At 40.9% G+C, this 26,821-nt stretch overlaps 1 protein-coding gene across 6 annotated transcripts in view; it reads left to right on the forward strand.

Moving 5' to 3' along the window:
- The window catches only part of ARHGEF28 (Rho guanine nucleotide exchange factor 28), a 318,682-nt gene that overhangs the window by 236,213 nt on the left and 55,648 nt on the right, over nt 1-26,821 (forward strand). For all 6 annotated transcript variants that reach the window (XM_047863854.1, XM_047863859.1, XM_047863847.1 and 3 more), the window contains 10 exons: nt 237-369; nt 6,372-6,427; nt 7,473-7,521; nt 9,586-9,730; nt 9,811-9,938; nt 11,376-11,516; nt 14,473-14,720; nt 20,623-20,745; nt 21,962-22,079; nt 25,073-25,327. In XM_047863854.1, coding sequence (XP_047719810.1) covers nt 237-369; nt 6,372-6,427; nt 7,473-7,521; nt 9,586-9,730; nt 9,811-9,938; nt 11,376-11,516; nt 14,473-14,720; nt 20,623-20,745; nt 21,962-22,079; nt 25,073-25,327 — 1,396 coding nt within the window. The remainder of the gene's footprint in view (nt 1-236; nt 370-6,371; nt 6,428-7,472; nt 7,522-9,585; nt 9,731-9,810; nt 9,939-11,375; nt 11,517-14,472; nt 14,721-20,622; nt 20,746-21,961; nt 22,080-25,072; nt 25,328-26,821) is intronic.

A 26,821-nucleotide genomic window follows, 5' to 3' on the forward strand; every position in this document is an offset into this window, starting at 1 on the left:
ACACATATTCAAAGACCTCTACATTTTTTTCTGAAATATTGTCCAAGTCACTAGAAGTGCAAGACAAATGCAGCCTGTGCACATTTCCATTGTGGCGTCACGGCACTCCTCCACGAACGGCCTTTACGTTCAGGCAGAAAGTGTAGAGACTGTGTATGGCTTCTGTGACTACATGGGCTCTCAGCATTTCTCTTTTCTCATTTCTCCCCACTTGGCTGTTGGTGCTGTATCTGAAGACAAAAAGCAAGGACGCCAAAGACAAAGAGAAACTGAGCCGACATCAGTTTGTCCCTGGAACATTCTCTGGGGTTCTCCAGTGTTTGGTGTGTGATAAAACGCTCCTGGGGAAGGAGTCATTCCAGTGTTCCAGTAAGTTCTCCGACCCAGTGCGTGCCATCTTTGTACTTCGCCTCCCCAGACGGTAAACTCCCCGAGAACAGGGCCATTGTTAAGCATGTTGACATAATCCTTCATAGTAGCACCGCACATGTGGTTTAATGACTTACCCAAGCAGTGAGCCATGATGGTTAGAGTCAGTGCTTGTTGTCCACAAGTGATAGCCTCCCAGAACCCCAGACCCGTGTATCTCACTGATTGCTTGACGTCTCTCTGTGGGTGTCTACATAGGTTCTCAAATGTCGCATGTCCAAAATGGAGCTCTGCTCTGTTCCTTGGCCCGTCTGCAGGCTGCCCCTCTCAGTTAATGGCAGCTCTACCATGGCAGCCAGACGCTCATGCCAAACATCTTGAGGTCTCCCTTGATGCCTCTTCATCTCTCATATTCCACATCCAGTCCTTCAGCAATCCTCTGGGGCGATCTTCACAACATGGATGAAAGCCAGCCACCTTTCATCCTGCTGCCGGTATCACCTTCGTCTAAAGCTACCATTTCAGTCACTTTCTAATTGGTTTCTCGGCATTTCTACCACAAATGGTGCAGTTCGGAAAACATCTGTTCTCAAAACATGAGCCATAGTGAGCGTGTGAAGGCACATATCCTTATGTTCTAGATCCTCCAGTGGCTTCCTACCATCCCCCAAGGAAGGCCAAAGCCCTGAAAATTGGTGCAAAGCCCCAGGGTCTCCCCTGTCATCCTCTCCCCCTTCCTCCCTCTGTTCCGGCCACTCTGGCATCTTTGCTCTTCTCTCAGCCTGCCAGGCATGCTGCTCCCAGAGGGCCTTTCCTGGCTCTTCCTTCTGCCTGCAGTGCTCCTCCCTCAGATCAGCTCCAGGGATTGCCCCTTCACCTCCTTCAGGTGTGCTCGGATAACACCTCTTCAGGCCTTTCTTGACCACCTTATGTTTGGCTCATACTGGTTACTCAGAGCAACCCTGTCTACGGGCGTCATTGCCTTGAGAGTCCCTTGTCTCCCAGACCAACAAGACAAAAACCATCTTCAAAATCCACATGCAAGAAGGCTGTCCTTCGTTCTGGGTTGATGGTGCAAGCTGACACCTTGGACCCATTGATTCCTCTTTGCTGTTGTCCCCCAACTCGATACCATTCAGTCCCTCACTTCCTTTACTCTGAATACTTTTACCAGCTTCCTCTCTGTCAAACACCACTTTCTTCTTGCCCATCTGTGCTTAAGGACGTCTCTCTCTTTTTGTTCACTGGATTAGCCCACGCTTTCCAGACAGATGTGTTTGGTTGCCTGGGTGCTGAATAGTCCTATAGGTGGTTCCTTCCTCAGCCTCAGTTTATAGCCAGCGGCCTCACCTGGCCTGTGTCCTCTTGCCTCTTTCCCTTGCTTATGATGATCTTCCTCTTCTTAGTTTCCCCAGCTCCTCTGTATCTGTCTTGATTTCTTGCCCCATCTTGGGAGGTGTTCCCTGACCAGCATGTCTGAAAATTTTGCACACCACATGTATGAGGTATTTACCTCTTCCGTTTAATGTAATGTACACCCTCCTGTTTTTAACTACTAAAATAGACTTCAAGGACTCTAATCACACAGTGGTTCTTCTGTATTCCCTGCAGCAGCTGTCACAAAGCCCAGCCTTTGGGTACTCATGTGTAGTTAATGCTTATGGCGGGGGGCGGGCTCCCTGAAAGGTAAACTTCTGTAGCACAGGACATGTTGGTTCACAAGGAGTTGGTCAAGTGGATGGCCATGAGACTTTGTGTGGAAGATGGAAATGGCTGAAAATATAGAGGATGTAGTTAGCTTTTAAAATAGTCATTTTTTAAAAAAAATGCACTAGGACTCATAAAGGATACAAGGTTTAAGGAGAAATTAAAAAAAATTTTTTTTCAACGTTTATTTATTTTTGGGACAGAGAGAGACAGAGCATGAACGGGGGAGGGGCAGAGAGAGAGGGAGACACAGAATCGGAAACAGGCTCCAGGCTCTGAGCCATCAGCCCAGAGCCCGATGCGGGGCTCGAACTCACGGACCGCGAGATCGTGACCTGGCTGAAGTCGGACGCTTAACCGACTGCGCCACCCAGGCGCCCCTAGGAGAAATTTAAAACTATCCAAAATCTTAACAACTAGAAAAGATGGCTATTCATATTTTAATGGAGTCCTTTCTTTTTTTTTTTTTTTAATTTTTTTTTTCAACGTTTTTATTTATTTTTGGGACAGAGAGAGACAGACCATGAACGGGGGAGGGGCAGAGAGAGAGGGAGACACAGAATCGGAAACAGGCTCCAGGCTCTGAGCCATCAGCCCAGAGCCCGACGCGGGGCTCGAACTCACGGACCGTGAGATCGTGACCTGGCTGAAGTCAGATGCTTAACCGACTGCGCCACCTAGGCGCCCCAATGGAGTCCTTTCTAATAATAAAAAAGTTAGCTGTTAATGCTGGTGTTTTTGTATGAAATGTGTTTGATTACTCTTAACTTACTATACATTTAACTTTTTCCCCAATTTTTTTTTACAACAAATAATGTTGTAGGTGGCATTCTTTTGCATATGACACTGTCCACATCTTTGATTATTTTCTTAAATTCTAGCATCAGCAGGTGTTAAATTTCCTCTTTAACCCACAGTACTTAAAAAGTTTTAGGATTTACAGTTTTTAAGGAGAGGAGTGTTGGGGGTTTAAACTTTGGTTATTAAGTTTTTTACATGGGGCAAGAGATTGTGACATGTGTAAGCTGCTGTTATTAGGAAATAATCCTATTTTATGGATGTATTTTTGTTTTTAATTATGAAGATTACTATTTCTAATCTGAAAACCATGATATGCTATAAAACAAAACATAATAGACAGTCAAAATTTTGGTGTTTGTATTCTTTTTTGTTAAAGCCTGAGTTGCTACTTTTTCACAAATTCCTTTGTTTATAAATAGATTTCACTGCTTATGTTTAGATATTACATTATTTAGTGCACAGAAGTTCACAAATCACAGCTTTGTTGAAGATTTGACTTTGATAAATATAAAATAACCTTTTTAATGCCATTATATGCTTTGGGCATTGAATTTCACTTTGTCTGAAATTAATATTCCTTTTGCTTTCCTTTTCTTTGAATTTTCCCTTACTATTTCTTGGTTTTTAATTTGGAATGTGTGTCTTTAATTTAGACATAATCTGGAATTGAGAGCTAGTATTTTATAACAAGGCTTTTTTTTTCTTATTTACTCAATTTTACAGCTGTCAATTATCTTTTATAGTTCTTTGCTGTTTTCCTTGATGTTTGATTTTGCTATTTATACCATGTGTTGTTGATGTTGTTTTTTAAATGTTTGTTTTATTTTGAGAGAGAGAGCATTCCAACTGGGATAGGGCAGAGACGGAGAGAGAGAGAGGGAGAGAGAGAGAGAGAAAGAGAGTCAGTCCCAAGCAGGTTCCGAGCTGTCAGTGCAGAGCCTGATGCGGAGCTTGATTCCACAAACCGTGAGATCATGACCTGAGCCAGAATCAAGAGCTGGACACTTAACCCACAGAGCCGGCCAGGACCCTGCCATGTGTTGTTGGTTTTTATGTTACCTGGGGATTGGGCAAGATAAGCTAGCTCTTTCAATATCCGCTAGTGGTAACTTTTACGGCTTATAATTGAATATTCTCTAATTTCTCTTATATTTACCCTTTTCTCTGTTAGAGCTTATTGGTATCCTGAATTATTGAATTGCCATTTTAATGTTGTATGATCTTTCAAGAATACCTTTCTGTTTCAAGAATAATTTGATACCTGTATTCAGTTCTCTGTCTCTACTTGCAAAATGTTTTTAGATGTTTTTTGTTTAGCTGGTTTCAGTGCATTGTGAAAAATGCATTTGTGAAATGCAGATTTCATTGTGAAATGAAAATGCATTGTGAAAAAAACCATTGCTCGTTTTTTTTTCTTTTTTAAAATAAAGTTCGATCACTTCTTGAACCCTTAATTTCGATTCTGCTCTTTGATAGTCTTAAGTAGTGTTTCAGATAAATAAATATTTTTTTCAAAAGGGTCGTTGGAGTGATCTGTTTTCTGAAACCTTGTGTATCTAAGTAGATAGATCTTTGTGTCTTTCACACACAAAGGGATTGATGTAGCTAAATAAATTCCTAGACCAAAACCTTTGCCCCCAATACCCTGTCAACATTGGTCCATGAATTTTGGGCATTAAATATTATAGTGGAAAAGTTTGGGGCCTGTCTGACCTTCTTTCTTTATTGGTGACCTGCTTTTTCTGCCTACATGCTTGAGAACTTTAAATTTTTAAATCCTATAGATGTCAGAATATGTCTGTAGAATAGTTGTCGTTTAATTCCTAGGAAACCGTGAGACCTTTTGATTTGCCTTTTGTAGTTCTTTTTTAGCTTGATAAAAGTTTTTGTCAAGTGTAGCTTTGACTGTTGCTTCTGATGTAATTTTTCTGATTTCTTCCTTGGAGAAGTATGATCTCTGTTCCCTTTTTTGTATGACATGTTCTATTTTATAATTATACCCCTCTTTTCCTCTCCATTCGGGAGGGAATCTTTCAAGTCTAATTTCCTGGTGCTGCTTTGATAGTTTTGTTAAATTGATTCTCCTCAGTTCGTTCTCAGTTCTGCTTTCTTGTCTCACAAAACTCCTTCCCCCTGTCATCTTGCAGGCCTATTGTGCTGCTCTGTTCTCCCTCCGTGGCCCTGTGGTCCTATTTTATGTCTATTTTGTGTATCTAAGTTTTTCCTCTCTGTTTCTAGATTTAATGGTATTCAGTGGCTCACTTTTCCTGTGAGTTTTCAGTCTAAATTTTTGTTGGGCTCATCCTGTCCACTTTTCCCCCTTTCCTTTCACTCACTTGTTTTGGAATGAGGAGAGAGCCCTCTGATTTCCACACTTGCCACCAGGACCAGTATGTGGGTAATTCTGACCTCTGCTCATTGGCCTTTGAGGTGTTGGCTAAAATGCCTCTGCGGACCTACAGCGGGAGGAAGTTGGGCTCATTTCTCAGTGGGTTATAGGTATTTGACGAGAATGGCTTGGATGGATCTAAATGTGACCTACCCACAAGGAAGGATCCTTCTAATAAAGATTGTGTTAAGCTGCAGGCTCCTCGTCTACAGTGTGTGGGGTGGGTGGGACGAGGAGGTGGCGGCTGATGGTGTGGGGGCTGGAGGGCGGGCGGGCAGGACAGGATGGCAGCGGCCTGGCAGAAAGTGGTCCCCACATGAAGAGACTGCTCTCTGTCAACACACGCTGCGTCTCTGAGCCTGTGGGCAGAAAGGGGCAGGCAAACTCTTGCCTTTTAGTGAGGTTGAGGGCCCCATGTTTTATGGAGTAAGACAAGCGGGTTGATGATTTGTCTCTTTTAATTTGGCCACCTGGGGGCGCCTGGGTGGCGCAGTCGGTTAAGCGTCCGACTTCAGCCAGGTCACGATCTCGCGCTCCGTGAGTTCGAGCCCCGCGTCAGGCTCTGGGCTGATGGCTCAGAGCCTGGAGCCTGTTTCCGATTCTGTGTCTCCCTCTCTCTCTGCCCATCCCCCGTTCATGGTCTGTCTCTCTCTGTCCCAAAAATAAATAAACGTTGAAAAAAAAAATTTAATTTGGCCACCTGTAGTTAGCAGGATTTCCTGTCGGAGGCTGACAGGACTTTATTTTTCAGCACTGTGTGAGTCTTCCTTCTTTCATTTTGCAAGGCATTTTACCTGGCGTGGGAGCGGGCACTTGCCGCCAGCCGGATATCAGAAATCCATTGCAGTGTCGGGCGTATAGTAGTCAATGAGTTCTCAGAGTGTATATCCCATATAATTGCAGGTTTCGTAATTGGTAAGACTGCGGCAGAAGCGGAAAAATATCTCCAAGGAAATGAAAACATTAGCCATGTGCTTGTGCTCGAGTGGTGGGGCTGCCTGTGATTTAGTTATTTTTTCCCCTATATTTTCTAAATATTTTTATATGCTATTTTTACCGCGACCAGCAAACGCACAGTGTGGCCTTACTCATTCTTCCCTTTCAGACTGTAATGCAAATGTACACAAGGGCTGTAAAGACGGTGCCCCTCCATGTACCAAGGTAATCTCTCGTTTGTTTTTCATGTGCATATATAGCTCTGTTGCTTCCTGTTATCTGTTTAGGTTCTTATTTTTTTTTTTTATCATGGTCTAGATTTGTTTCTAAAGTGATCATTATAGTGATAAAAGAACACGTGTTCTAAGTGCATGGTCGTTGCCTTAACTATGTCCCTTTGGAAGTAGGGAAAGCTCAGATGTGGCCACCTGTGTCGTAAGGTGGACGTGGGTTAGCCTTTCTGTCGAGATGGGCTCGGTTTATGAGTGCAGACCTTAAGCATAAGGGTATGAAGTCTAGAGCAGTAATTCTCAAATAGAAAATATCAGCATCACACCCGGAAGACCTATTTCTGAGCCCCATTCTCAGAATTGCTGATCCGGTAGAGTCCAGGTGGGGTTGGAGAATTTGTATTTTTAACAAGTTCCCAGGTGGTACTGCTGTGCTGGGACCGTACTGTGAGGCCCGCTAGAATAAAGGGATGTTCTCTGAGCTTGGGAGTGGGCTTGAGGGAACGGGCGCATGTGTCCCATCTCTTCCTTTGTTTCCCACTCTAACGTCCTGTTAGAAATGCGAGTGAGCATGCCGACACTTCAGGGGGAACCTTGGGGTCTCTAACTTCTGTGATCAATGGAAACACACGTCGCGTCAGGTCACAGAGTTAAGGATGATGTTTCGGCAGCCAGGGGTGTTGTGTCCTGTAGACAGGAAGAGTAGCCAAGAGTAGGAAGAGCAAGTGGGAGAAAGGCAGCACCGACAGGAATTCCCCTCTCAGCCTCAGGCTGGACGCACATGTTGGACATTTCTAGTTGCCATAGATGTTAAATAAAGCTGGGATATTCATGAGATGTGTTCATGAGGTGCGCCCTCATTACAACTCAGCATTGCACATCTCATCATTATCACTTGTTTCTTTGTTGCTTTTAGTGTCTTTTGCTTTGAATTCTTGGTTTGAAATGATACAGATAAGAATCCTGTATAACTGGGTGGACATGCTTGTAGTCAAATGGAATTTAATCTTATTTTCCATGTTTCCAATGTTCTTTATTAGAAATTCCAAGAGAAACATAACAAGAACAAGCTGCAGACCACCCTTGGAAGTAAGTGACATAGAAATGACAATTGCATACATATGATACTTTCTTCCAGTGTAAAATACCTGCTCCTTTGTTACTTCCTTTGCCCAATTACTTCTTCCTTCCTAACACATGGTTAGTGTAATATTTAGTTACAAGGAGGTCAAGAACAGTATAAACTTCTATGCCAGCCTAATAACCTTTGTTCTGTATGTACTATATGATATTTTAAGGAGGACTATATGGGGGGACCTATTAGGATATTGTCTCAATTATAAGATATGATGTAGTGTAATATGCGCTATTGATTTAATGACAACCTTCGGGGGAAAAGAGAGATATGACATTAGATGTACATAACTTTGTTTTCCTAGCAGTAACCTCCATTTACCTATACAAATACCTATCACATACTTCTTCAGAATCAAGGTGAGGGATAGAATCCTCAAGTTTGGAGTCTATAGTCCCTGATGTCCATTATTCTAGTGACCTGGTCCTGCTTTATTAGTTGGGCTTGAGGCTGGGATCTTATCAGCTCCTTTAGCATGACTGAAATTTCAAGGCATGCTGGCATTTTCCTCACATAGGGCTAGTCTTGGTGCTTATGTTTTTTCCTTGAATTGCTTAAATTTATTGCTTAAATTTAAACAATTTCTCTTGGAAGTAATCAGCAGCCTCTGAAAGTAGTTTATATTGCACGCAAGAACCAGGGACCATAATCTCCTAAGTTGGAAAATCCTTTCATCTATTGTGAGAGATTTTGGAATTTGTTCTGCCTCAAATACTGCATTGCTTTCCATATGACAGGCGTTTTTAAGTTTGGGGTCACTTTTCATTTTAATGCTCCAACAGTGTGACCAGTGTTTCCAAAATCACCTGAATCAGGGGACAATAAAGTATGCAGAGTCATGATGACATGAGATTGGATGTGATGTTACACAGATGCCACTTGTGCAGATGGTAACAGCTGTGACATCACTTATCCTCTGCTTTGGCAGAAGTCCCTTTGATTGTAGTTGTGAGGCTCTTCTCAATTTCATAAGGTTAAGCATGAAAATATAAAGCATTTTGGGGCGCCTGGGTGGCTCAGTCAGTTGAACATCTGACTTTGGCTCAGGTCATGATCTCATAGTTTATGGGTTCGAGCCCCGCATTGGGCTCTGTGCTGACAGCTCAGAGCCTGGAGCCTGCTTCGGATTCTCTGTCTCCCTCTCTCTCTGCCCCTCCCCCGCACTCACTCACTCTCTCTCTCTGTCTCTCTCAAAGATAAATAAACATGAAAAAAAATTAAAAAAGAAGATATAAAGCATCTTATAACTGATAAAAATTCCATGTCTGTACTTGGAAGCCATGAAGATAAAACCAAATCACACATGTATAAAATCCTTCATGATATTCTGGGGCTCTCTATAAGTATTCATTCTCCTTTACTTGAGAAGGTGTTTGCTATATCTCTGAAACTGTTTAGACTGAAATGTTCCCCGAGGTCACGTATGGTACACATCAAATGTAAAACCATATATGCCTGTCACAATTTAGAATTGACGAGAAAGGCATTGAAGCACCCTTTAGTTTTCATTCAGTACGTGACAGAGAAGAGCTCAGCTTGACTTGGAGGTTTCATTTGCCTGAAGTTATCACCCATAAAGAATAGACTCCCCAGCATCATTCCAATCCACTGACATGCCATGTGTGTGTATGACTGTTTATACATACAATATGCATTCTAATAGTGCTAATAACACCTTGGATCTATTTAAAGCTGGCTCTAAGGAGTACAAGCAGTGGTTTATGGGAAAGCTGTCTCAGTGTTTCCCCATTCCATTTTCTTGTTTGTGTAATCCCAGCCGCCCAGTCTCCAAGTGGATATGCTAAAGCAGGTCTGCCACATGGGTGTCAGGAGGGTGTGAAATGGAAGGGACATTTGAAGCAGGTGTCAGGATGTGGCAAGAAGACTGGTTTCAAGGCTGGGCATGTGATGTATTAGAAGCCGCCATTCGAGTGTTTTCGCTTCTTGGCTTTTTACATGACTGCTGGTAATTACTGCCCTCTGTGAAAACCACGTGAAGCGCTCATTTTGATTTCTAGATTCTTCATTCCGAGACATCCCGCAACCTGGTCTCTCCTTGCACCCTTCTTCCTCCATGCCTATTGGATTGCCCACTGGGAGAAAAGAAACTTCAGTGCAGGTCCATCCATTGTCCAGAAGTGTTCCAGGCACTACCTTGGAAAGGTAAGGCTTAATGTGATTTCTCATCTTAATATCTCAGAGCCACCACTGGAGCTGACTCTTCTCTCTCTCTCTCCCTCCAGTTTCAGAAGGTCAGGGCTATCCTTGGAGTCTGAGAGTGACGGGAACAACTGGAGAAGCAGGTCTCATTCCGATGAGCTTTTACAGTCTATGGGCTCATCTCCTTCCACGGAGTCCTTTTTAATGGAAGGTGAGGAGAAGACATGTTTGTTTCTGTGGTGAATTGCCAAGTGGAATATTTTCTGAAGGATGTAAAATTGAAACACTCTTTTTTCTTAAAAAAGAATTCTGTTTCATGGTGTCTTTTTGGTATAGGTTCTTTTGATAAAAGAAGGAAAATTTAACCCTAGGGGATACTCCCACGTAGTGACTGAGTATAAATGATGTATTGAATAGACATGTCATAAAGATAAGAGAATGAAATACATTCTGTGCTTGTTGTTGTTTAAAAAGCTCTAGAACTACTGATGAATTGGAATCAGGATCATACATTAAAAATATATACTTAGTTATGGGGTGCCTGGGTGGCTCAGTCGGTTACGTGTCCGACTTGGGCTTAGGTCATGATCTCACAGTTTGTGAATTCGAGCCCGCCGTCAGGCTCTGTGTTCACAGCCTGGAGCCTCCTTCTGATTCTGTCTCTCTCTCTCTCTTTCAAAAATAAATAAAAATTTATATATATTATATATGTATATATATGTGTATACACACACACACACACACACACACACTCAGTTAAGAGGGTACTCACCTAGATTTCTGAGATACTTACCACTATCTGTTACCCTTTACTTCTAGAGGAATAAAAGCATGTTTTAAAGCATATTTTATAAGATAGGATTTATTCTGGTGAACTGCATGTTGTATCCAAGCTGTATCAATCAGTGAAGGAGGACCCAAGGAAAGGAGAGCAGTGACAAGAGAAAGGAGTAGACACTGCCCAGGGAATCTTTTGCTTTTATTTTGAACTTGGATCTTTAAATCCATTGTTGTCTCATCTCGACTGAGCTGGACTCTGTCTAAGGAATGCTGTTTGGGCATGTAGGATTCAGTTTTCCTAGAAGGTGTGTGTGTGTGTGTGTGTGTGTGTGTGTGTGTGTGTGTGTGTGTAATGTAAAGCTCTGCAAGAAAAACCAAAAAAAAAAAAAAAACTGTACTCATAGGACTTGAGCCCATGTACCCTGCTTTCATGTTTATATTAAGGACAGCAAGCCACATCAAGAGCAAAGACAGCATTCAGATATGAGTAAACAGTACAGAGTTCCCTGGGGCAAAAGAAATTGTGTGTTCAAGATTCTGTAATCATTTTATGGACTCAAAAGGTTACCAAAAATAAAACTATAGTACAGCATGCCCAAACAAAGAAAAGAATCTTTAAATGTCTCCCCACCCCCCCCCCCCCCCCCCCCCCCCCCCCCGCACACATAAACCATCACTGTTTTAATGATTCTTTGCTTTCATGAGAGCTGCCTTGACTTGGACCCTTTCACCAGTTTGGTTTTCGGAGGTTTCTTCTCCACATCAGCAGTATTTTGGCTTAGTTGTTTCTGTGTTGACAGTAGGTTTATTTCCTGTGTGTTTTGTGTGTGACTCCACTTCTGGCTTCTCTGTTCTGCCTACATCCTAGATGTCGTGGATTCTTCTCTGTGGAGTGACCTCAGCAGTGATGCCCAGGAGCTGGAGGCAGAATCTTGGAGCCTGGTGGTGGATCCCTCGTTTTGCAGTAAGCAGGGGAAGGATGTCATCAAAAGACAGGATGTCATTTTTGGTAAGCATTTAAAATATGCTCTTGGGGCTGATGCATTGTGGTATAGGGGAAAGAGCATGAAATTTGCAGTCCTCCGGACCTGGGTTCAAATCCTTGTTCTCTCCCTTTTTATCTACTTGGTCTCAGACAGATGATTTAACTTGCCTGGATCTTAGTTTCTCTGTCTTTATTTAAAAAAAAATTTTTTTTTGACATTTATTTATTTTTGAGACAGAGAGCATGAACAGGGGAAGGTCAGAGAAAGAGGGAGACACAGAATCTGAAACAGGCTCCAGGCTCTGAGCTGTCAGCACAGAGCCTGACGCGGGGCTCGAACTCACGGACTGTGAGATCATGACCTGAGCCGAAGTCGGATGCTTAACCGACTGAGCCACCCAGGCACCCCAGTTTGTCTGTCTTTAAAATGGGGATAACAATGGGGCGCCTGGGTGGCTCAGTTGGTTAGGCATCTGACTTCAGCTCAGGTCATGATCTCACAGTTCGTGAGTTCAAGCCCCGCGTCAGGCTCTGTGCTGACAGCTCAGAGACTGGAGCCTGCTTCAGATTCTGTGTCTCCTTCGCTCTCCACCCTGCCCATGCTCACGCTCTGTCTCTCTCTCTGTCTCTCCCCAAAATAAATAAACATCAAAAAAAAAATTGCTTTTTAAATGGGGATAATGATATTCAGGTCTAACTGTTGTGAGGCTTAACTGAGGCATCATATATACCTCGTACAAAGCAAATTTTATGTGTCAGACCTTTTAAAGTTTACTTAAACGTGGCCTATACGACTTTACTTCTCTTTTAAGAACCATGGGAAATTTTCACATACTTTCATGTAGGGCAGATGGGTTTCTTTCACTTAGTGTATTGTTTTTGAGGTTCATCTTTACTGTTTAACAATACTTCATTCCTTTTTATGGCTGTATGTTATTTCATTGTAAACATACTACATTTTGTTTCATTATCAGTTGAAGGTCATTTTAGCAGTTGAGGGTCCTTTTGGGCCGTTTGCACTTTTTGGATCATGTAGTAACTTTACGTTTAACCTTAAGACGAACTGCCAGACTGTTTTCCAAAGCAGCGGCACCGTTTGGCATGCCTGCCGGTGAGGTACTGAGGATTTTGCTTTCCCCACATCCTTACTAACTCTTCGTTATCGCCCACCCTTTTTATCACAGTTTACCTAGTGTGTGTCACGTGGTGTCCCATTTTGGCTTTGATGTGCATGTTCCTGCTGGCTAATCAGGTCAAACATCTTTCCATGTGCTTATTGGTCATCTGTCTATATCTTTGGAGAAATAGCTTTTCAAATCTTTCGCACATATTGAAGTAGGCTTTTTGTTTTTTGTTTGTCTTTTTACTCTTGAGTTGTAATAGATCTTTTTCATCTCTGGACGCAAGTCCCTTTTGAGATATTTTTCTTGCATTGCCTTTTTTTTTTTTTTCAGTCTGTTTACTGAAATCCCAATACTGCTGTTTCCTTAGAGGCTTAATAGTGTCATTGGCAGGCACACTTTATTAAAAATTGCTGTGTGTGGGGCGCCTGGGTGGCGCAGTCGGTTAAGCGTCCAACTTCAGCCAGGTCACGATCTCGCGGTCTGTGAGTTCGAGCCCCGCGTCAGGCTCTGGGCTGATGGCTCAGAGCCTGGAGCCTGTTTCCGATTTTGTGTCTCCCTCTCTCTCTGCCCCTCCCCCGTTCATGCTCTGTCTCTCTCTGTTCCAAAAATAAACGTTGAAAAAAAATTAAAAAAAAAATTGCTGTGTGAAAATCAAGGTCATTGTTTCCATGTTCCTTGTGGTATTTACATCATCGTTGCCATAGCCGTGCAACCTGATCATACACATTTTTCTTGAACATCTCCAGTTGGTAGTTCTCTCTTTCCGTAGACATTGCCTTTTAATTCTGTTCATCTGTGCTAAGATCTGAAATTCCTCCCCCCCTAGTTCCTGTCTATGGGCTCCTCCAACGTAAAAAGTCTGATCTGTCTCCCTAGGCCTGCCCTTGGGAGTATTAGCACCAGTATTAGCCCCTCTTGTATGCCAGGCATTAAGTCTAGAAACCAGGGAAATAGCCGTGAACAAAATGTACAGGTTTTCTTCTCGTGTGAACTTGTTGGGGGGAGACACTACAGTGTAGGACAGAAAATCTGTAAAATACTCAATAGAGTGTGTGTGGTAAGTGCTGAGAAGAAAACAGAGTAGTGGGCCATATCGAACATGGGGACATGGGTATTAAATGTTGGGGTCTACAGGGAGATTTGAGAGACCAGTAGTACTTCAAGAGAGCTGGGGGACTTGGGGAAGGAGTTAGACCTGGGGAGAAAACATACCAGGTGGTTGGAACAGCAACCATGGAGGCCTTGAAATAGCATGTGACATTCTCTCATTCTCTGGGCTGTCTTTTCATTTTCTCCATGGTTTCTCTTCCTTGATCATCACGCTTTTTTTTTTTCTCCTGGAGAAAGTGGAATTTTGGCAACAGATCCAACGACTGTTATATGCATTAAGGAGCCTTATTATTTCAATTCAGTTTAATTTAATGAAGTGCTGCTACTCAACGCAAAAACCAAAAAGCCAAAAAAGAAAGAAAGAAAAAAACCAGGCAAACTAAGTTATATTTTCATAGAGCATTTAGAGGAATGGAAGACCTGGTTCCTAGCTAAAGGTGCCTAGTTCATTATGCTAGCTAATTATGTCTCGGTTTTAGATGAACGGGATTCTTATGTATGGGACTTCACTTATGTGTATCATCTTCACATATCTGGAAAAAAGAAAATGGTTTAGTATTTCGAGCTTGCATTAATTGTTGAGTCAATGCTGACTTTTATGGTGGAGGAATATCATTGTTCCAAAATATCACCTCTTTTTTTGTTTTTTGGTTTTGTTTAATTTGTATAACATTTAGTGTTTAGCCACTAATGTCAGTGGGTGGAGTACTTGCTCATTAAAGCTTGTGTCTGCGCATGTGTTTCAGAGCTGATGCAAACAGAGATGCATCACATCCAGACCCTGCTCATCATGTCCGAGATCTTCAGGAAAGGGATGAAGGAAGAGCTCCAGCTTGATCACAGCACCGTGGATAAAATCTTTCCTTGCTTAGATGAGTTACTTGAAATCCACAGGCATTTCTTTTCTAGTATGAAGGAGCGAAGGCAGGAGTCCTGTGCTGGTGATGACAGAAATTTCATCATCAATCGCATTGGAGATATTCTGGTACAACAGGTGAGAGAGGTTTTTAAAGGCCCTAACGTCAAACACCTGGAGGTTTGCAGACTTTCCACAATGTGAAAGCCTATGAAGAACTGGAATTGATTTTTTTTTTTAAACCATTGGCAGATGGGATTGCTTGGTTTTCTTCTGTTGGATATGCCTTTGTGTGCCTGATAGCCAAGAGCTTTGACAGCCAGGGACTGACTTGTGTGTGTCTCCAAACCTGGTGGGATCATCCTTGTCACTGTCTCCACCAGGAGTCACAGCCATAAATAAGTCTATTAGGAAAAATCTGCTTAGACTTTTTGATCTATGATAACACATTCCCCACCACCCCCACCACCCCCACCCCTGAGCCTGTGATGGTCATGGCAGTATCTGCAAGACAGATGCTGGCTCATCTTAGGAAGAGTGAGGAAGATCTGTTATCGTTAAAGCCTTGGTATTCATGCCTGGGGGGACAAGACAGCAAATCTCACTAAAAGGAGACAGTTTTAGGTGCTCGGGATGGTTGAAGCATCATGAGAATGGTTTGTGTGACTCTACTAATAGATAAGAAAACCAAAACTGATAATTCCTTTTGGCCTTCTGGTCTCTTTGAAAGGGCTTTTCTATGAAAAAACCTGCTAATAGAGAAGTTAAGTAGCGTACCCTCCGTGATCACAATCGGGCAAGCCCTTTGAGGGTACCTCCATGTAAATTACCTCCTTTACCTGCACACCTCCATAAGGTAAATCTTATCTTCCCCATTGTACAAATACAGAAACTGACGCATGGGGAAAGTAATAACTTAGTCAAGTTCACACATCTCCTAAGTAGCATAACTGGGATTTAAATCACAATCTGCTCTTTTAACAATGAATTAGGGATGTGATTTCTTGAGGCCTCCATAGTGACATCTGCAGAAGCTTTTTATCATCACTAGGTTTTAGGTCCCAGTAAAGCAGGGATTCTTATCACTTTGATGACTACTGTATTTCAGCACCTAGAACAGTGCTTGGTACCATGAATGTTATTGAATGAATGGATCCCTTAGGAACAAAATGCCAGAAATTCACTTGAGTGCCACGTTTTGCGGTCCCTTGTAGAGCTTGGGGAAAGGCATGGAGATGCATCCTTTCTTACCTTCATTTGACTTTCTCTAGATAAATTCCACAATGTCATCTTCTCCAAAAGACTGATTTTGAAACCATTTCACCCTATAGCCCACAATAACAGAGTTCAGCTGTTGGTTCATTTACTAAAAATGGGGGAGTTAAGGTCATTGATGTAAATATACTTAAATACAGATACTTTTGAGGCACAAAACAAAAACCCCACTTAATTGTGCAGTAACTGCTTCTCCATGTCTAAGGATGTAAAAACCCACATCAGTAACCAGTTTTTATTTTATTTTATTTTATTTTATTTTATTTTATTTTATTTTATTTTATTTTATTTTATTTTTTTAATTTATGGTTGTTTATTTTTGAGAGAGACAGAGACACCGCAATTGGGGGAGGGGCAGAGAGAGAGAGGGGGAGAGAGAATCCCAAGCAGGCTCTATACTGTTAGCACAGAGCCACATGTAGGGCTGGAACTCAGGAAACCATGACATCATGAACTGAGCCGAAACCAAGTCAGACACTTAACCAACTGAGCCACCCGTGCGCCCCCTACAAGTTTTTAATCAAAGAGTAATCTGCTTTGCAGATCATCTATAAAGTCATAGACCTGCCTCATAATTCATCTGAAACACATAATGCCAAGAGACTGTAAAGTCCTTTGCAAGACAATTTGAGTAAAAATGTAAAAATGTGTCTGTGAACTTCAATTTGAGTGCGTTCAAAACTGAAGCACAAGATTTTTTTTTTTTGTCATTTGAAATTATTTACATCTCTTTTCTTGATAGAAATGCTGTATTTTTAAATTCTCATTTAGAACACTTTTGTTCTTATGTTTGTAGCTGCCATGTTTTATATCTCTACCCATTCTGTTTTTATTTAATCGTGTGTATAAGCAGGACTGACATTGGGAACGAGGTTTGGGAAGTTGGCTGTCACATAGGAAGAGCCTGGTGTGCTGCTTTTGGATGAAGTGCACTCTTCTCCTTCGGGGAGAGATTCTCGGTTATTCAGAGAAAAGGGTTTTAAGCCTCCTTTGGCATTTCTGTTGTTGGCATGCATAGTGGGGGTGGCAAGCGGTCTCCTCCCAGTACCGTAAAAAGTTGGTTCCCGAGGGAGCACATTAGCTACCTCCTCAGACAAGGGATGCAGGTGTGGGAACCAAGGAAGCATTAGCTGTTTAAGGGATGTAGGAGAGAAGACTTCAAAGGAATCCCTCACTTTTTAGCCATAAGAACCTTATTCAGGAGGCTAGACTGGAATGTGATGCTAATTGAGTCAGTGGAAATGTTGGTGTTGGTTCGAAATGATGAGTATGAGGAACATGGTTGATATCAAGCCATAGTTTGCCAACTTCAGGTACATAAGAATCTCCTGAAGCCTGTTAAAAATGAAGACTTCTGTGTTCCAACACCCTCGTGGTTTTGTTTTGATAGGTTTGGGGTGGGACCTGGGATATGGCATTTAAAATTTTTTAATTTTGGGGGTGCCTATGTGGCTCGGTCAGTTGGTTAAGCATCCGGCTTCAGCTCAGGTCATGATCTCACTGTCCGTGAGTTCGAGCCCCGCGTCGGGCTCTGTGCTGACAGCTCAGAGCCTGGAGCCTGCTTCGGATTCTGTGTCTCCCTCTCTCTGCCTCTCCCCAGCTTGCACTCTGTCTCTCTCTCTCTCTTTCAAAAATAAATAAACATGCAAACAATTTTTTTAAAAAAATCAAAATATTTAATTTTTTAAATTATTTTTCCTCGATGCTAACATCTTGCAAAATTATAGCATCGTAATCAGGATACTGACAATGATTCAATCAAGTCACAGACCATTTCCATCATCACAAGTACTTGTCTGGCTACTTTATAGCCACACCTACTTCCCTCCTGTGCCCACCTCCTTAATTGCTGGCAACAACTAATCTCTATTTCTGTAATTTTGTCATTTCAGTAAGGTTAGATAAATTACATGTGTGTTACATATAAATTACATATGTACTATGTAATCTCCCTTGGATTGGCTTCTTTCAGCCAATTAAAAAAGAATCATCTAGGTGGTTGGGTAGTTCAGTGGTTCATTCCTTTTTATTGTTGAGTAGTAGTCTGTGGTATGGAAATACCACGTGTGTTTAATCACTCACTTGTGGAAGCACATCTGGCTATTTTTAGTCCTTGGCTATTAGGAGTAAAGTCGGTTTAAAAAAATTTTTTTTAAATGTTTATTTATTCTGAGAGAGAGAAAGAGCGACTGTGAGCAGGGGAGGGTAACAGAGAGAGGTGAGAGAGAATCCCAAGCAGGCCCCGAGCTCTCAGGGCAGAGCCCGATGCGGGGCTCAAACTCATGAACTGTGAGATCTTGACCTGAGCCGAAATCAAGAGTTGGACGCTTACCTGTCTGAGCCACCCAGGTGCCCCAGAAGTAAAGCTGTTTTAAACATTCATGTACAGATTTGTGTGTAAACTTAAGTTTTTCAGTTCTCTGGGATAAATGTCTGGGGTCCCAATTCATGACTTGCAGGGTGGTTGCATGCTTAATTTTGTAAGAAACTGCCAACTGTTTTCCAGAGTGATTGTATTATTGTACATCCCTGTAAACAATGTACAATAATCCAGTTTTTCTGCATTCTCACTAGTACTTGGTGGTGTTACTATTTTTTTTAATTTTACCTATCCTGAAAGATATGTAATGATAAATCATCGTGGTTTAAGTTATAATTCCCCCATAGCTGATGATGTTAAACATCTTTCATGTCCTTATCTGCCCTGTGTATATCCTCTTTGATGAAAGGTTGGCTCCTGTCTTTTGCCCGTTTTCTAATGGGATTGTTTGTTTTCTTACTATTGAATATTGCAGTTTCTTTATGTAGTCTAGGTGCTAGTCATCTGTCAGGTATGTGATTTGCAGACATGAAGTCTGTAACTTATTTTCTCATTTTCTGAGTTTGATGAAGTCCATTATTTCGGTTTTTCCTTGTAAGGGTCATGCTTTTGGTGTCAAATCTAAGAACTTTTTGTCTAGACTGAGATCTCAAAAGATTTTCTCCCATTTTTTTTTCTAAAAGTTTTAAAGTTTTATGTTTTACATTTAAGTCTGTAGTCCATTCTGAGTTAATTTTTGTTTAGAATATGAGACACAGGTCAAGATTTCACTTCTTGTTTTTAGTCTCTGGATGTCCATTTCCCCCAATGCTTTTCCGCCTTTGTTAGAAGAGCCATCCTTCCTTCACTGAATTGCCTTTGCTCCCCTGTCAAAATTCCGTTGGGCATTTTGGGTTCCTGTTCTGTTCCACTGATCTATGTGTCCATTATTTCACATAGTCTTAATTCTTGTAGCTATATAATCAATCTTGAAATTGGGTGGACTGAGTCCCTCTACTTAATTCTTTTTCAAAATTGTTTTTAGCTATTCTCTTTTTTTCTATAAATTCTAGAATAATCATGTCTGTATGTAAAAACTTGCTGGGATTCTAACGAGGATTGCATTAAACTTGTATATCAATTTGGGAAAAATGATGTCTTTACTATCTTGAGGCTCCCAGTCTATGAATATGGTATGTCTCTGCCTCCATTGATTTACATCTTCTTTGATTTTTTTTTTTACTAGCACTGTATAGTTTTCAGCATATGAGGCCTGTGTGTATCTTGTTAGATTTGTACTCAAGTTTTATTTATTTATTTATTTATTTATTTATTTATTTATTTATTTATTTTGAGTAATTGTAGTTAATTTAAAGATCTCTTGAGATACTGGCCTCAAGCACAGATAAAACTATAAGGAAAGATGAAGACATCAGAGATGGTGATGTAAATTTGAAGTGCTTTCCTGGGGTTAGGGAGTGAGGTGTTTTCTGGTTTCTGTTGCTATAATCCTGAATGTGTCAAAGTCTGAAACACTGGCATTCAGGTAATTCAGTTTGTTCCCTTATGATTCTAATATGGTTACCATGTAGATTTTTCTGCAGAGATGTTTCCACAAATTAAGCTTATTGAAATATCCAGCCCACATCTCTACTTTGGTCCATCAGTTAATAAATTGGCATTCTGATTATTCATCTTTCCCTTTTACCTGCCTCTGGACCCATTTGTGATGTGCTGACAAAAATTAAATTCCCAACTGAGGACTGAATCCATGGACATGATCAGTTCACCTATGTCAATGTCAACCTCTGAGAGGTCACACCTTCTTGAGGCAAATATTGCCACATAGCTTTTCTTTTTTTTTTTTAATTTTTAAAATATTTGTTTATTTTTGAAGAGAGAGAGTGAGCGAGCACGAGCAGGGGAGGGGCAGAGAGAGAGGGAGACACAGAATCCTGAGCAGGCTCCAGGCTCTGAGCTATCAGCACAGAGCCCAACGCGGGGCTCGAACCCACGAGCTGTGAGATCATGACCTGAGCTGAAGTTGGACCTTAACCGACTGAGCGACCCAGGTGCCCCACATAGCGTTTCTTCACCCTAGAAAAGTAAAAAAACAAAAAACAAAACAAAAAAAAAAACAAGCCCCAACAACAATAGCGTGAAATGATAGTTACACAAACAGCTCAAAAAGAATAAAAATAACAAATGTCTTTCATTTGACTGCCTGATAATCAAATCAGTTTAAAACAATAAAACCATGGTAGGTTGGTGTCTTCCCCTTACCTCTTGACAACTTTGTTTTAGTTTAATGTAAAAAGTGGGGAAAAGAAGGGACTGTGTTCAGAAATTTCATATTTATTCTTTATTTGCCAAGAATATATTGAAATACTTGAAAATTGCATGTTCTTTTTAGTGTTGATAACTAATTAAATTTGTAAACCATCACTGAAATGTCACTCTTCTCAGTTTTCAGAAGAAAATGCAAATAAAATGAAGAAAGTATATGGAGAATTCTGTAGCCATCACAAAGAAGCCGTTAGCCTCTTTAAAGAACTCCAACAAAATAAAAAGTTTCAGAATTTTATTAAGGCAAGTATTTTAAAGCTATTACAAAGGGGAAAACCAGCATGGGAGGTAATTGATGCTTGCTTGTTATATGACCTTAACAAGTTTCACATCTAGATGCTGTTTTTCAGGGGAAAGAGAAGAAAGTGATAGGTTTGTGGCAAAGGTGGAAGGTCTGTTTTTCTGTCTTTGTGAAATATTTCTCCCAAAACATTTCCTTTTGTATTTTATATTTGTAATGGGTCCTCCAAGCTTCTGACCACCTTTGTAATATCCTGGGAAGCTATTTCCTGCCCTGACAAGTTATAAATCAGAAGAACCTTAGTAAAAATATAGAAGCCACCCCACTCCTACTGGATTAATTTGAAGTAAATCCAGAACATCATATAATTTCACATGTATGTAATATGTATCTCTAAACAATGCATCTTTTAAAAATTACAATGGTACTATCACAGCTAATAGGTTAACAATTATTCTTTAATAGCTTCAGACAGCTGGTCAGATTCCCTAAGAATCTCATGAAATTGGATTGCTTAAGTGAGAATCTGATTAAAGTTGACATATTGTGTATCGGAATTGTAGCTTTTAAATCTGTTTTAATTTGAATGTTCCCCATCCCCTTATTTATTAATTTTTTGGTGTCCAATTTATTTGTTGAAGAAATTTGTCCTTTAGATTTCCATGGATTCTGCATTTTTTTCTACCATTTTAAGAATGCTACCAGATTCTCCCCCTTTCCCCCCTCCCCTGCCCCACTGCACATTTGTTTTGAGAACTTGAAAACTTAACAGTATAAAATTTTTAGGAAAAAAGTTGCCCTGATTAGAGGGAACTGTAAGTGCCGTGATGAATAATAACCAATGTAGAGGATGATTGTTTAGAAAAACAAATATTTAACTGTAAACTCACACTCAAAATGTGACTTTGACTTGTGAATATTTTCCAGAACTTTTACTCTTCATAAATCTTAACACTTACTGGCATGTGCTTAATTTTGGAATTAACTACGAATACATCACAGTAACTTGAAACTCCTTAAGCTTGAAGAATTAGGTTATTGAAATTAATGACAAAGTATATGATTTAATGGCAATTAATCAAGTTTTAATGAAAGATCATACATATTACACTGTATCTGAATAAAATGATACAGTTGCAGATTCTTGGTTTTATTAGGCTCAGACCTAAAAAGAAAATAGTTTGTGTATATAAAAACGTATACATATATATTTTTAAGCTTCAAAATAGTAACCTTTTGGCGCGACGCCGAGGAATCCCAGAATGCATTCTGCTAGTCACTCAGCGTATCACGAAATACCCTGTCCTGGTGGAAAGGATTTTGCAGTACACAAAGGGTGAGTAATAAGTTCCAGGGTAAACATTTGCCTCTTGCATTAATTTTAAACATTGCTGAGGTATTGCCAGAGGATATAAATGCTTGTGGCCTGTGATTCATGAAACCTGTTTGTTAGGGAAAAACTTGTAGAGCCTTGAGTTTTGGGTCCATTTTGAGAAGTTATCTTTCATAATGTAGCCTGGGCAATCTTCTGAATTCCTCCAAGCAGCCCGAGCTACGCAGCATTCTTCATACTTCAACTCTGCCTATCCCTTCTTCAGTTTCCCTACATCCACATCTTCATAATACCTTTCCTTCCTCATCTTCCTCTTCGCTTACCAGTAAGTCTGATGAGCCATATGCCATTGATCCTATCACCAAATGTCAAGCCTTCCAAGCAGTGAATTATTAGAATGAGAACAATTCATGAGGGAGCTTTTTTTTTTTTCCCCCACCCTGTCAAATCATCATGTCCCAGAGGGTAACATCTGGGCATCCTTTAAGAGGCTAATAATGTATATGGCTGGGCCATAAGCTCCTTAAGGCATCTGGAAGGATTGTGTCTATCTGGTTCTTTTCTCCTCTTCTTCTAGCACCTTCTTCAATGCTAGTGTAGTGACTGGTACAGAATAGGTTATCAATAAATACAAACATACCAGAGCAATGGATGAGTACATAAAAATTCCTGTTCCTCAAGCTAGCTTATTGATCTTGAGTAAATTATTCTTTGGGTGGTAGCGTTGTAGGTTAACTAACACTGGGGTTTGGAATTATGTAAACTTGCATTGCCATTGAATATACTTGGTTTAGCAGGTCATTAGTTGGGCATGTTTGTTAAATGAGCCTCGTTTTCCTCCACTACCAAGTGAGACTTATAATCCTTAGGGAATTGTTATGATGGTTAAATGAGATGGTTGCATAAAATGCCCAGTGCAGAGCCTGGTGTAAACAGAGTGGAAGCTGTTTTTATTACCTTAGTTACGATTGATGGACTTGTTGCTTATAAAAACCGTAATGAGATCTTAAGTACCCTGTCTAAAAATGTGAACGTCTAACATCCTTTTGGGGCAGGGGGAGGGAAGCAGTCTTGGCGAGTAGGAAAGCATGAGTTAGTGTTTCCTTTTTTTTCGGCCACGTTAAGGACTAAGTTCAGGCTGGAATGGGGGCAGCTATTCCTTGATCCCATTTTTACCACTCCGCGTAATTTAACGTAAAGGGAAATACAAGAACAGTGTGAAGAGAAAAGCCTCATAAATGTTGTTCTCAGCAAAAATAATGAAAACACACCTGAGGCTTTCCATTGGTATGATGTTCGTATAAAGTGTAAAGTTGTAATACGGTGTGTCAGACACTAAAACCTGTCAGATTGTGTTAGGTCAGCCATCGGTACTCCAAGAATCGCCCCGTGCCAAGTTCCTGGTAGAGTGATTAACAGTCATTACCTACTGTGTGTCAGAAATGATGAGTGTGACTTACGGCTTTTCAGGTATAGCCGTCAGAGTGACTGAATGGACACTGCTTCCTTAGGTCAGACCCCCCAGTGGTCCATCCTCTCTCTGGCTTCTGGGAACGTTGGTTCATGTGGCTCTATTATGGCTGTGCTTCTCACACTTCATTAGGCAGAGTCCTTTCCTGAATATCTTGTTTGCTTGCACACTCTGCCTCAGTTAGGTCTGAGGTGAAGCCCAAGGAATCATTCTGACAAGACTCCAAGAGAGGCCCGTGCTGCTTCACTTCATGTAGCCCGCCATTACAGGACAGGAATTTGTCCCTCCTGGTCGAATGACTGAGCCTTTTCTTGGCCTTACATGTTACCTTATAACTCAACTTTGCTTTTCTTTACTCACCTTTCATATTTATAAAATAGGTTCTTTAGAGAGAAGCATATTTTGAGGTGGAGGGGCTGCTTAGTGGTTGGTAATGTAGGAAAGAAGATACTTTCAGACAGTGAGAGAGAATCTTCCTTGTTGAAGAGCCCTGTCAGGATCTGTTGATTGGTTTTCTGGAAAAAAAACAAAAACAAAAAAAACCCACAAAAAACCCTTGGTGTATCTAGGACATTTAGAACCTGGAAACATTTAGAGTGTTTGAGGACTTATTCTCCTCTCATGTGACTGCTATTTCTGTGTGTTTATTTCTGTTCTTTCTAGGCTTTCGTGCTCTCAGCCAGTTTTCCTTCTCTCCTTCCAGCACCTTCTGACCTCCTGAAACTTTCAGTTCTACTGACCTCAATAAACATTAACCGGGTGTTCTTTGTCATCAAATAAGAAAATTGTTAAATCCAGTTTCATCTGGAGTCCTAGGATCCTGTTCCAGAAACTCCTCCAGAGTTTTTTCATAAGATAACTTAGAGATAAGAGCAGATGGCCAGTGTTTCAAAGAATAACAACTGGAATCGATGATTACTGTGACTGACCTACTAACTTCGACCCACTAAGCACAGTGTTTTAATGCCATTTTTGTAGGTTGAAAGTGTTAAAATATATTTTATTAATACATGCATCTTGATGCTAATGCAGTTCTAAAATATAATATTGAATATTTTTTATGGAGGGGGAGGGATCCAGGAAGGCAAATGAGTCTGGGGCCTGTTCAAATCACCCTGCTGTTCAAATCACTCTGTCTTGAAAGGATTCTAATTTGGGCCTGCAGCCTGGTTAAATTGTAAGAGATTCAGTGAAGGGGTTATTTGATTACCTGTGTCTGGAAAGGTGGAAAGAAAGCCAAGGTTAGTATCTAACACATTTAGTGTTCTTGGGGAAGGTCGTAGCAGTCTCTAGAACTCAGACATCTTACAGTGTTTCAGGTTAAGCATATCTGATAAGTACATCGTTTAACAGTTCTTTTTGGGAGGAAGGGTACAGACTGATAATAAAGCATCTGAACTTAATCCAGTGTTTTCATCGTGTGATTTTTGCCACTTGTATGATTTTAATTGCATTTAACACACAAAAAACTGTCTTCCTCAGCACAATGGCTAATTTTATAGTGTTGTTTCTTTTTCCCACGCAGAAAGAAGTGAAGAACATAAAGACTTGTGCAAAGCTCTGTGCTTAATTAAAGACATGATTGCCGCTGTGGATTTAAAAGTCAGCGAGTATGAGAAAAACCAAAAATGGCTTGAGATCTTGAATAAGATCGAAAACAAAACCTACACAAAGCTCAAAAATGGCCATGTGTTTAGGAAGCAAGCACTGATAAGTAAAGAAAGGACTCTGTTATATGATGGCCTTGTTTACTGGAAAACTGCCACAGGTCGTTTCAAAGGTATTGGGGCTCCAGCAGACCTGTTTTTCTTCTTTCACATATGTTACTCATGTAACAGGACAGGTTTTCAAAAGGAAAAGTGGCCCCGAGGTGGCAGATGCACACAGACCCCCTGGGATGTGGAAGGATCCCTGTGGGATCCGGTCGTCAACTTCACTAGGCAAATGCCACGAATCTTGGGGGGGCGTGTGCTGCCCCAGGCAAAAGCCTTCATAAATATTTTATGAATTTGCAGTTTGGAACGTTTGAATCAAAGGCACTGAGAATCCTGCTAATGGCTGGCATGGAAATAGTCGTCAGGCACATGCAGTGTGTTGAAAATGAGGCAGTATGTCTGTACATTTAGCGTCTGTGCGCCAGGCCAGCCGGGGGCTGTCATGCCATCGAGGGGAAACATGAGCTCTGAATGTCATTCTTACTGAGTAAAAAGATGCAGAAATACCCATGCTGGCGGTGGTGCAAACTCTTCCTCAGTGCTTCTGTTTGCCATTTACTGGCATTAATCTGACCCTATTAATCTAGTTAGACTCTAAAACCGCTTATTCAGATTCTGAAGATCTGATTCTGTAGGTACCGTCTTGCCTGATGCAGGTTGGCTCCACCCTGATCGCATGTGATAGAATCGCCTTGGGAGCTTAAAAAAAATTACTGATGTTCGAGTCTTCTCCCAGAGATTCTGATTTTATCGGTCTGGGGATGAAGTCCAAGTGTAGGGGTGCTTAAATGCTCCCAGGTGAGTCTGCTGTGCAGCCAGGGTTAGGAACCACTGGTCTGTTATCCCTGTTTTTAGTATATCTTAGTAACTTGCTCAGGTAAGAAGTAAGAGGAAGAGGTTATTCAAAGGGTCTAGTTACTCAAAGGTAACCCTTGGGAGGATTATCAGGTTTTCATGGTGTTTGCATCTAACGACCGAGATGGGATTTTTTGGTCCACAATGTTGCAACCACACATTAACCACAATTTGAACATTAACCAAACGAAAACATTAACCAGTCTGTAGATCACGTTGCAGCAAGTCCTTTGCTCTTGGTCATTTCACTGAATCAGCAGTTGGATAACTCTGTTAGGATGTTGAGTAGGTTAGAGAAGATGAGTTCCCGTGAACAATTTGTGGAAATAGAAGATCACAAACTCGCTCAGGTCTAGATGGAGCAAGACAGCAGACTTGTACACCTAATTCAAGCTAGAAGCTCCAACAGTTATAGTTAAGCTTCTTTTTCTAAAGGTAACCACTTGCTCCATTCTATTAGAACTTTTGTTTATTGGATTTTTTTTTCCATCTGAATACTACAGTATTACATTTTGCTGGAGATTTAGCTCTACCTATAGTGATACAGACCTGCATGCATAAACACAGCTAATCTAAGTTGTCTGTAAACTTCATCTTTGGCTACCCTGATACGGGCATTTTTATAGAAGTTCCATACTTAGACTAAATGTTAGTCTATTTTTAATAAGTTTATTTAAGTTTCAACCATGAAATAAGAGTATTTG

Source organism: Prionailurus viverrinus, chromosome A1 (genome assembly GCF_022837055.1).
Source record: "Prionailurus viverrinus isolate Anna chromosome A1, UM_Priviv_1.0, whole genome shotgun sequence".
NCBI classification, from domain to species: Eukaryota; Metazoa; Chordata; class Mammalia; order Carnivora; family Felidae; genus Prionailurus; species Prionailurus viverrinus.